The sequence below is a fragment of the Panthera uncia genome, chromosome A2, assembly GCF_023721935.1.
Source record: "Panthera uncia isolate 11264 chromosome A2, Puncia_PCG_1.0, whole genome shotgun sequence".
Classification (NCBI taxonomy): domain Eukaryota; kingdom Metazoa; phylum Chordata; class Mammalia; order Carnivora; family Felidae; genus Panthera; species Panthera uncia.
In genome coordinates this window covers 87388435-87400642 of record NC_064816.1, presented here as the reverse complement: position 1 = coordinate 87400642, position 12208 = coordinate 87388435, and the positions used below count along the sequence as shown (strand labels likewise).

General features: G+C 37.7%; 1 protein-coding gene across 2 annotated transcripts in view; it reads right to left on the bottom strand.

The window, feature by feature from the left end:
• The window catches only part of CROT (carnitine O-octanoyltransferase), a 47561-nt gene that overhangs the window by 7209 nt on the left and 28144 nt on the right, over positions 1-12208 (bottom strand). For both annotated transcript variants that reach the window (XM_049641388.1, XM_049641389.1), the window contains exons 10-13: positions 11279-11380; positions 5697-5780; positions 5511-5618; positions 5156-5286 (exon numbers count right to left, since the gene is read on the bottom strand). In XM_049641388.1, the coding sequence (XP_049497345.1) occupies positions 5156-5286; positions 5511-5618; positions 5697-5780; positions 11279-11380 (425 nt within the window). The remainder of the gene's footprint in view (positions 1-5155; positions 5287-5510; positions 5619-5696; positions 5781-11278; positions 11381-12208) is intronic.

Genomic DNA, 12208 nt, shown 5'->3' with positions numbered 1-12208 from the left:
TAAAAACTTAAAAAAAAAAAAAACACTACAAGAAAATACTATAGACCATTATCCCTTTACGAATATAGATGCAAAAATCCTCAAATTAGCCAACCAAATTCAGCAGCATATTAAAAAGGACAACTCACCATGCCCAAATGCAATATATCCTAGGAATGTAAGGGTGGTTCAACAAATGAAAATCAATCAATGTAATACACCTTTTTAATAGAATGAAGGATAAGTCCTAGAGTAATTGATACAGAAAAGCATCTGACAAAATCCAACACTCTCCAGTAAAAACGCTCAGTATACTAGGCATAGAAAGAAACTTGCTCAACATGATCAAGGGCATTTATGAAAAACTCACAGCTAACATACTCAAAAGTGAAAGACTGAAACCTTTCCATCTAAAAGGAGCAATATGACAAGAATGATTCAGCATAGTACTGGGTGTTCTAGCCAGGAGAAAAGAAATAAAAGGCACCCAAATTGGAAAGAAAAAAGCAAAACTATCTCTATTTACAGACAACATGATCTCATATTTAGAAAACCCCAAAGAGTCCACAAAAAATTGTTAGAGGAAATAAACAAATTTGGCAAAGTTTATTTATTTTTTAATGTTTATTTATTTTTGAGAGAGAGAGAGAGACAGAACGTGAGTGGGAGAGGGGCAGAGAGAGAGGGAGACACAGAATCCGAAGCAGGCTCCAGGCTCCGAGCTGTCAGCACAGAGCCCGACACAGGGCTCGAACTCATGAACTGTGAGATCATGACCTGAGCCAAAGTCAGACGCTTAACTAGTGAGCCACCCAGGGACCCCCGGCAAAGTTTAAAGATACAAAACTAACACACAAAAATCAGCTTCATTTCCATATGCTAGCAATGCACAATCTGAAGAAAATTAAGAAAACAACTGCATTTACAACAGTGTCTAAAAGAATAAAATACTCAAGATTAAACTTAACCAAAGAGGCAAAAACAGTATACACTAGAAACTACAGAACATTGCTTGAAGAAATTTTTAAAAACATAAATAAATGGAAAGGGATCCTGTGTTCATGGACTAAGACTTATTATCATTAAGGTGACAATACTACCCATAGCATTCCACAGATTCAAAACTCCCAACATTTCTGCAAAAATGGAAAAACTAATCCTAAAATTAATATGGTATTTCACAAAGAGCCAAGAACTGCCATAACAATCTTGCAAAGAACAAAGGTGAAGGACTCACCCTTTTGGATTTCAAAACTTACTACAAAGCTACCATAATCAAAATAGTATGGTATTGATATAAGAAGAGACATACAGACCAATGGGATAGAATTGAAACCCCAGAATTAAACCCTTACATCTATATAATCGATTGATTTTAAACAACAACATCAAAACCATTCAATGAACAGTCTCTTCAACAAATAATGCTGGGAAAACTGGGTATCCACTTGCAAAAGAATGACATTGGACCCTTATCACACAAAACTCCTAGAAGAATATGTAAGGGGAAAACTTCATGACATTGGATTTGGCAACTATTTCTTGAATACGTCAACAAAAGCACAGGCAATAAAAAAAAAAAAAAACAACAACAACAACAGATAAACTGGACTTCAAAATTAAAAACTTGTGCATCAAAGGGTGCTATCAAGAGAGTGAAAAGAAAACCCACAGAATGGGAGGAAATATTTGCACATCACATATCTGATAAGGGTTTCATATCCAGAATACATAAAGAACTCTTACAATTCAACAACAAAATGGCAACCCAATTACCAAATACACAAAGGACTTTTATGGACAGTTTGCCAAAGAAGATATACAAATGGATAATTAACATATGAAAAGCTACGCAACCTCATTAGTCAATAGGGAGATGCAAATAAAAACCACCATGAGATACTACTTCACAAATAATAGAAATAATTTTTTAAATGAAAAATTAAGTGTTGGCAAGGATGCGGAGCAACTGGAACCCTGACATATTGCTGGTGGGAATGTAAAATGGTATAACCATGGTAGAAAATAGTTTGGCAGGTGCTCAAAAAGTAAAAGAATTATCACGCAACCCAGCAATTCCACTCCTAGCTACAGACTCAAAAGGAAACTAAAACAGGGACTCAAACAGATACTTGTACGTGAACGTTTACAACAGTATTATTCACAAGATCTAAAACATAGAAACAACTCAAGTGTCAACCAAGAGATGAATGGATAAACAAAATGTAGTATACTCACATAATGGAATATTATTTAGCCATAAAAACCAATAAAGTTCTGATTCTACAACATGGATGAATCTTGGAAACATTATCCTACGTTAAATAAATCAGACACAAAAAGACAAATTCCACTTACATAAAATATGTGTATGATTCCACTTACATAAAATATCTATAAAAATAGGCAAGTTTTGGGGCCCCTGGGTGGCTCAGTCGGTTAAGCGGCCGACTTCAGCTCGGGTCACGATCTCGCGGTATGTGAGTTCGAGCCCCGCGTCGGGCTCTGTGCTGACTGCTCAGAGCCTGGAGCCTGTTTCGGATTCTGTGTCTCCCTCTCTCTCTGACCCTCCCCCGTTCGTGCTCTGTCTCTCTCTGTCTCAAAAATAAATAAATGTTAAAAAAAAATTTAAAAAAAAAAATAGGCAAGTTTATAGAGACTGAAAGTAGATTAGATTACCAGGGGCTGAGGAAACAGTAGGAATGAGAAATTATTTTTCAATGAGTACAGAGTTTCTGTTTGGGGTGATGAAAAAATTTTGCTATAGACAGTTGTGACGGTTGTATAACATTATGAATGTAATTAATGCTGCTATATCATACACTTAAAAATGGCTACAATGGCAAGTTCTATTTTATATATTTTACCACATTAAAAAAAAGATACTCAAATGCTTAAGGCAAATAGTAACAGTGTATTGTAAGGCTTGTAACATATGTAGAAATATAATGTTATGACAACAACAGCACTAAAGATGGGAGAATCAAAATAGAAACATTCTGTTTTAAGGTTCTTACATTATACTTCAAGTGGAAAATGTTATTTAAAGGTAGACTCTGGTAAGTTAAAGATGTGCTTTATAAACCCCAGTTCAACTATTAAAAGCAAAACAAAACAGTATATCTGACAATGGAAATAAAAGGGAACAAGTGAAAAAAAATGAATTCAAAAGAAGATGAGGGGTGCCTGGGTGGCTCAGTTGAGCTTCTGACTTTGGCTAAGGTCATGATCTCACAGCTCGTGAGATCGAGCCCCGCGTCGGGCTCTGTGCTGACAGCTCGGAGCCTGGAGCCTGCTTCGGATTCCGTGTCTTCCTCTCTCTCTGCCCCTAACCCACTCGCATTCTGTCTCTCTCTCAAAAATAAAATAAACATTAAAAAAAATTCAAAAGAAGATGAAAAAGAACAAAAATCAGATATGATAAAAAGAAAAGAAACAGCAATATGGTAGACTTAAACCTATCATTACTGATAATTATATTAAATATAAATGACCTACATATCCTATTTAAAGACACGTATTCTCAGGGCGCCTGAGGCTCAGTCGGTTGAATGTCCCACTCTTGATTTTGGCTCAGGTCACGATCTCATACTCATGAGATCAAGCCCAACATTAGGCTCTGTGCTGGGCGTGGAGTCTTCTGTTTTTTAATTTTTTTTTTTTAAGTTTCTTTATTCCTGAGAAAGAGTGAGCAAGAGTGAGCAAGAGTGAGCGAGCATGAGCAGGGGAGGAGCAGACAGAGGGAGACACAGAATCCGAAGCGGGCTCCAGGCACCGAGCTGTCAGCACAGAGCCCGATGCGGGGCTCGAACTCGCGAACTGCGAGATCATGACCTGAGCCGAAGTCAGAAGCTCAACTGACTGAGCCACCCAGGCGTCCCTGGGTGTGGAGTCTCCTTAAGATTCTCTCTCTCTCCCTCTGCCCTTTCCCATGCTTACAGGCAGCATGCTCTCTCTCTCTCTCAAAAGAAAAAAGAGAAAGAAAAAAAAAAAAAGGACACATATTCCCTGATTAAATTTTTAATTTTAATGCTTATTTATTTTTGAGAGAGACAGAGCACGAGCACGCACATGAGTGGGGGAGAGGCAGACAAAGAGGGGGACACAGAAACCACAGCAGGCTCCAGGCTCTGAGCTGTCAGCACAGAGCCCGATGCAGGGCTCAAATTCAAGAACCAAGAGATCATGACCTGAGCCGAAACCAAGAGCCGGACAGTCAGCCAACTGAGCCACCCAGGTGCCCCTGGATTTTTTTTTTTTTTTTTTTACACTCAGCTGACTGACCCGCCCACATGTCCCTGGATGTTTTTTAAGTTTTATTTATTTATTTTGAAAGAGAAAGAGAACAGGAGTGGGGAAGGGGCAGAGAAACAGAGAGGGAGAAAGAGAATCCCAAGCAGGCTCCACACTGTCAGCACAGAGCCAGATGCAGGACTTGAGCTAACTGTGAGATCATGACCCGAGCCAAAACCAAGAGTCAGGCGCTTAACCAACTGAGCCACCCAGGTGTCCCTCAGACTGGATTTTTTTTAATTTTTTTTTTTTTTTAACGTTTTATTTATTTTTGAGACAGAGAGAGACAGAGCATGAACGGGGGAGGGGCAGAGAGAGAGGGAGACACAGAATCAGAAGCAGGCTCCAGGCTCTGAGCCATCAGCCCAGAGCCTGACGCAGGGCTCGAACTCACGGACCGCGAGATCGTGACCTGAGCTGAAGTCGGCCGCTCAACCGACTGAGCCACCCAAGTGCCCCAAGACTGGATTTTTAAAAAGCAAGATCAAGGAGCTTCTACTTCTGCTTAAGATTTAAGAAAGTCTCAACATACCATTTCTCTAATCCTAAAAATTAGTAAAGACTGGATAATCTATAAAATCATGAACGCATCAGGAAACTGAGGCTACAAGAAAACCAAGTGATCTGAATTCCAAAGAACATAAAACCCCTCGTAGAACAAAGCAGACACTTCAGAAGTATTAAGGTTATGAAAAACAAGACTATGAAAAGTGTCACAGATCAAAACTCTAATGTACTAATGATGTTAAGTCCCAATTAGGACAAGGTGCTACTTGGGAGAAAAGTCAAGAAAAACAATGGGGAGGAGTTAGGATGGAATAGCTATGGTAAAGATATACCCTTGGACTTCAAGATCTGAAAATGGAAAATGAATGGTCCTCACCATCCATGAAGTCTATAATAGGCCAGCTGAAGTGCAAGCTGAATAAATGTATCAGGGTGAAGCCTCTTCTTCTTGGTTAGTTTTTTGCCAAAAGATGTAAAGGCATACGCCACAATCTGCAGATCAGATGCCTAACAAAAAAAATTAAATGGGAAAAATGAAAAATCACCTAAGAATACCCCAAAGATAACCAAATCATCATTTGCATCAATCATTAGATATTAAATAATAAAGGTATCAAAGCTATAATTTAAAATGTTTTATGTTGTCATGCTTGGATGGTAGCCAAATTTTTATATACGGTAGTTAAAAGACAAAGCATCAGTTTCTAAGAAAAAAAGTTAAAAAAATCTACCTGCTTGAGATATTGGGCTTCAGCCTGTTTAATGTTGTTTAGGATTTTATCATCCACAGTGAAAACAAGCTCCTCTGGAAGTGATATATCCCGTACTTTTTCTGAACCCTGAAAATAAGGAAGACTTAAAAATGCTCAATCAAAAACTACCAGGAAAAAAAGGATGAAATATTTTTTCTGACATACCTTCCATCTTCCTTCATTCTCTAAAATTTTCTCATCAACATAATGGCTGACGTTTACTACAACCATCCCATCAAAAGGAGCATGCTAAAATGAAAATATACAAGATACTGAATACTTTATGTCAACTTAAAATTTGACCCAATATTTCATTTTCAATTTCCCTGCCCTTCATTAATACAGAATAAACTGCAAAATTCAAATGCTTCACCTAGTAAGAATATATGGCATAATAAATGACTGCTATATTTTATCTGCTGCGAAAGAACAAATACTTAAAGCTGGAAGCACCTAATTAGAGATCCTTAGGTAATGATATTTATACTGGAACTGAAAGCAGGTGTATGTGTGCAGTGCTAAGATGTTCTGAAATTTTAAGGGCACTGTGCAAAACACAAATAAGGCTGGCAGACTTTCTGAAGGCAAACTGAGCATGGATGCAAACTTTTTAGGTGAAGACATAGACCACTAGGTTGAGTATCAAAAAGCATAACAATTTTGTGTTTATGTCTACAAAACTGTTCAGATGTGGCAGAAATAATTCTCAACCTTTAAGGAATTCTGGAAAGATGGGCTGAGTTACAGGGGTATTATGGGTTTGACAACTATATTTAGAGAAAGGAATTGCAGCTAGTGAATTTTTCCATCATTTACTGTGGAGGACAAACTTTATGCCTTCTTTTTCCCATGTCCTTTGACAATTGCATCAAATAGTTTTATTTTTCCTCCGTGTTACTGCTTCACTTTAAACAGTTACCATTCATGAACTGTATGTGGCACTACCAGCCTTGGAGAGAAAGATGGGAAGCTTAAGATAGGAACTGAGCACACTTGGACCCAGTTTCAGAGGGAGTTAGGTGTCGTAAATATCACCCTAACATTACAGAGATCCGCTGCCCTCTCGAACAGCCCAGTGGAGCCTAGAAGTACAGATGAATACTGTTACCAACTAGAGAGCAGCCACAACATGAGAAAAGGCTCCTGAGAGAGTTCAGAACAAGATGCATGAACAACTCATCCCACCTGTCAGCAACAGCACCCATAAGACTCACAGATCAGTGACAAGCACATTTTCTAACTGCATCTTGCAACTTTACAAAGAATTTTTTATTGGTATCACATAATGTTTCATTTGAGAAAATACTATTAATTTCTAACTCTTTTACTAGAGCCAGTAAGAAAAAGCAAGACTGGAGGATAAAAGTCTCTTTGACTTATAATTCTACCCTACCCATCTCATGGTAGAAAGCTTATCATCTATTTTTTTAAAAGTTAGGAACTATGAAAACTTTAAATGCTTTCATGACGTTTTATCTATTAATACAGTTTTAACCTCCTTTTCTTTTTATTTACGTGGAGACAATATGTGTAACATATTGTTTAGGAATGAGGGCTTTGATTCGGAGTCCAAACTCTACCATTTCCTAGTTGTTCAAGTGTTGAAAAGTTACTTAATTTTTTAAGTAATCTGCCTCATCTGTTAGTGGGGATAATAATCACAGACTTAGTGAGAAAAATGATTTTAATAATGCTTATAAAGTACTTACTACAGAACCTGGACCACAGCAATCATCAGTAACTGCTGTTATTATTTAATAACTTTATTATATGCTTCATTATGTGCCCTTCACAAAGCCCTAAAACAAAGCCTGTATAGAGAAGACAAAATAGTTGACCCCAGGATTTTAAACCCCAAAAGGGAAATGTAATTAACTGCTATAATCACAAAAGTACATATTCAAGTACCAACGGAATACAGCAGCGACATGGCTTTGGGTATAGAATAGACCAACTTTTAGAGTATACAGATGAACAACACTGACCTCTCATGCAATCAAAAATCCATATATAATTTTTCACTACCCAGAACTTAATTACTATTGACCCGAAGTCTTGCCAATAACATCAACAGTCAATTAACATGTTCTGTGTTATAAGTATTATATCTACATTCTTACAATAAAGCTAAGAGAAAAGAAAACGTTGAGAAAATCCTAAGCAAGAGAAAATACACTTATTGTATAGTACATTAGTAGAACAAGGCACTACACATCTCCTCATTCCCACCCAAATTAGCAAAGCTACCCAGGAATGCAGGAAACCTCTTTCCAAGAAGATTCTAGGGGAAGGCAGAGAAATGGCGAAGAGAGAGCACCATTACCCTTCTCGCTAGGTTGCTTGCTCCCCTGACCCCTCTGCATGGTTCTAACCCAGCTTCTGCTTGTGGCAAGTGCTGGCAAGCGGCTCCCAGCAGTATTAGTTTTCTACTTCAGAGAATTTTCAGCACCTCAGACAGCATTCCTTCCTGCCCTGAGCTCTGCAGCCCAGGTTCCTGCCTGGTGCTATCCTGCCCCAGATATTCTCCTGGAACCGTGGCACGGAGAAAGGGTTGGAAGGAGTGCAGATTATCATTCTGTGGTTCCTGGCCAACTGTGGACAATGACTGGCCTCCAGTTCCTCTGCTCCTTTCAGTTCAAGACCTCAGTGAACCAAACTTTGCACAGGTAGTGAGGTGAGGACTGCCAGGAGCACGTAGAAGCCCTGCTGTTCCAGCCTTCCCAGCATCTCTTCTCTATCTTTCCTTCACTTTTAGTCATTTGGCAACTTCTATCTTATTTTTCAATCACAATATAAAATATATACTTAAAACAATTAAAAATAAAAATAAAATATATACTTTTAAAAATCCATGTATTTACACCCACACAGTTGAAACCCATGTTGTTCAAAGGTCAACTGTATACACTCTATTAATGATATTTTACATAGGTGAAATTGTTTTTTTCTGTAATCATCTCAGGTTACAAGGGAAACCTACATGGAATTTTAAAATAAGTGGGTATTAATAAATACACACAAAACATGTCCATACACTTACTACAAGAAAACATCTCATTTGTGCTAAGATGTGTGTTTATTTTGAGAGCAATATTCTTCATTTAGAGATGAAAAAAACATCATTAAAGTTATTTTCATCCTGAATTTGAGAAAGTATCAAGAGTTTAGTGCTATTAGTAAAAGTCAAAGTAGTGCAAGGAGTTTTTTGGAGGGATTTGAGGGTTGAAAGTGATGATGAGAATAATTTACCCTTATGTAACAATCTAACAACCAGTTTGAACAATATACAATGAAACAAAATTCTCAAAATAAGAATAGGTAAAAACTAGAAAAGAATAACTGCTCCATTGAGAGATGAATGGATAAAGAAGTTGTGGTATACATACTCAATAGAATATTACTACTTTGCCATAAAAAAGAATGAAATCTTGCCATTTCCAACAACATGGATGGAGTTAGAGAGTATTATGCTAAGCCAAACAAGTCAGTCAGAGAAAAGACAAATACCATATGATTTCACTCATATGTGGAATTTAAGAAACAAACAAACAAAAATGATCATAGGGAAAAAAGAGAGAGAAGCAAACCAAGAAAGAGACTCTTAACTATGGCAAACAATCTGCTGGTTACCAGAGGGGAGGTGGGTGGGGGTAAGGGTGAAATAGGTGATGGGGATTAAGGAGGGCACTTGCAAAGAGCACTGGGTACTGTATGTTAGTACTGAATCACCACATTGTACACCCGAAACTAATAGTACACTGTATGTTAACTGGAATTTAAATAAAAACTTGAAAAAAAAAAAAAAAAAGAATAACTTTAAGCTACCCATATACAAATGGTCAATGAAACTATTAAACCAGCGGAGAGAACACACATAAGAGGAAACAGTGAGACTAATACTAAGGTCAGAATCAGTACACAGGACAAGACTGTTAAGAGATGGAGGCAATGTCAGAATATGTATGAAGAAGGTAATCAACTGCAGCAGACAAGTCAAGAGAAAGAGAGAGGAAGACACTAGGAAGTAGTTAGCTACTATACAGAGGATAGTTTCCGGGGAATAGAAAGAACTCAAGAAAATGGAGGCAATTAACAACAAGTATTTTGTCAACAATGAATCCCAAAGAAGAGACAAGAAATCTTTAAAATTACTCACAACAAACTTGCACTCTGATGAGGTACTATAATAGACATCTAGTTTATTACCTGCTCATCAACCCTTCACCCTCTTCTGAGATTTATTTTTCTGTAGGCAACCACCACATATGCTGTGGTGGTATGAATGAGAGTGATTCTACCCCCTAGATTCCAAGGTTTAACATGTGACCCAGGCCACACAAATGAGAGCACCTGATTCCTCAGAATGGGCACATGATAGACAAAGGCCAATCACAACCAGTGAGCATTATTCCAAGGACTTTTGCTGGAACCACTAGGATGGTGGAGGCGGTGTGTGTGTGGGGGGGAGGGGGGTGTTTGGTGTGCTGGCCATTTGCATGAAGAACACTAATCTCTGAAGGGAGCTGTGAATGTGAAGACAAGACATTGTGGGTACAACGACCACATGGGATGGTCCACCTGAAGTCAAACACAGGAAGTAGTGTAAAAAATGAAGAGGGAAATTTCTAATAAAAGCATTTGGACACTGGAAGTCAGCCTTACCCAAATTCAGCTGTACCCTTATGCCAACAAATACCTTCTTAAGCTAATGCCAGTATAATTTAGGTTTCTGTCACCCAGCACTGAATACTGATTAACACAACTATTGAACGCAGATCAACATAACAGGTCTTTTTAGTATTGTATAGTTGCTAAATGCTTCTGGAGGAAGGCTACCAAAAACAATCTACCTCATACTACTTTATAGCAAATTACGTATTTTATGAAAGGTCTTAAAATGAGATTACAAGTGTATGCTGCAACTCTGACTTTGATTGATTTTTTAATTTCTTGGTTTATAGATTTCTTGAATGGCCATCAGAAAATGGCAAGGTAGAGCTAATGAAGATGATCAAAGGAGAATAAAAGAAACAAGTTTTTTCTTTTTATTATGAAGAAGGTAAAAAATTGTAGAAGCATCACTTTAATATCTACAGTGTAAATAAATGTTCCAAGGATCATGTGCCATTTTAGGAAAATAATAATTCCTGGGTAAATCTAGAGATATATCCACATATATCTCTCTGTGCACAGAACATACACATAATGCTCTATCTTTTTTTTCAATGCTTTTATTATCTTTATTTTTGAGAGAGACAGTGTGAGCAGAGTTGGGGCAGAGAGAGGAAGACATAGAATTCAAAGCAGGCTCCAGGCTCTGAGCTGTCAGCACAGAGCCTGATGTGGGGCTTGAACTCACGAATCATGAGATCATGACCTAAGCCGAAGTCAGAGGCTTAACTGACTCAGGTACCCCAATGCTGTATCTTTTAAAATAGGTTGTAACTCTCAACCAACAGGTAACAGTGGACTTCAAGACCTTCAAAACTCTTTAAAATCCTTAACCACATAAAATACACGCAAATTCCACTTTGCAGATACACGTCAAACCGTCAGCCTTACTACGAATAAAAATAACTTGTCCTATACTCTGTCTTCACTGGAATTCATAACTAAGCCTTTTAGTATAATGTTACAGAACTACACAAGTGTTTATTTGACCACAGCACAGCCTAACTACTATAGTTTATTGCCGCTAAATTAACCTCAACAATTGAAAGGAAAAGTAACTTTAGTAGTTTACTTACATCACAATTACAGCCAAATACTCCATTGGAAAAGGAAATCAAGTTATAAGATTTGTCTCCCCAGCGTAATGTTGGATCTCCTGCAAGAATCATTGCAGTTACCTAAAACAAATTCAATGTTTTAAAATTAAAAGAATTTTAATATTAAAAGGTATATAAGAATTTATACCTTAAACGTGTATATACACACACACAAACACACACAAAACCCACTTTTCCTCTTCAGGTAAACCAAATTTAATAAAATGATAATAATTATACTCAAGAGATCATACTAATTCCAGCCCTGTCTCTAGGTATTTCTCAAAATCTCAAGAAATCCCACCAGTAAACAGAAAGCTGGTAAAATACTCATGGGTGTTTAGAGAACTTGGAAGGGAAAAGACAAAGCTTTTGCAACTTGAATAGTCTAAGAAGCTGTGATAAGTTTAGTCATTAGAGTCTAGTTACAAGAAGAATATTTCAAGAATTCATACCCTACTAAGCCTGTTTCTTAAACAGTAGGTTTTGGCCCATTAGTGAGCCATGAGAACAATTTAGCACATCAGAGTAAACATTCATTACAAAAAAAGTACAAAATAAAAATAAATATCAGAGTCTGTCACAAACAGCAAAAGTAATTACTATTTTGTGAAACTTCCATTATGTGTGTATACGCGTGTAGTGGGCTACAACCTAAATGCATGTCTAACTAGACTGCAGTAAAAGTTCAAACACTACATTAAAATATATTCTTCCTCAAGAAGTTTGGTGACTCTCCCAGGGCACCTGGGTGGCTCAGTTGGGTAAGCATACAATTTTGCCTCGCGTCATGGTCTCACAGTTCATGAGTTTGAGCCCCGCATCAGGCTCTGTGCTGAGTTCAGCCCCTGGCCGGGCTTAGAGCCTGGAGCCTGTTTCAGATTCTCTGTCTCCCTCTCTCTCTGCCCT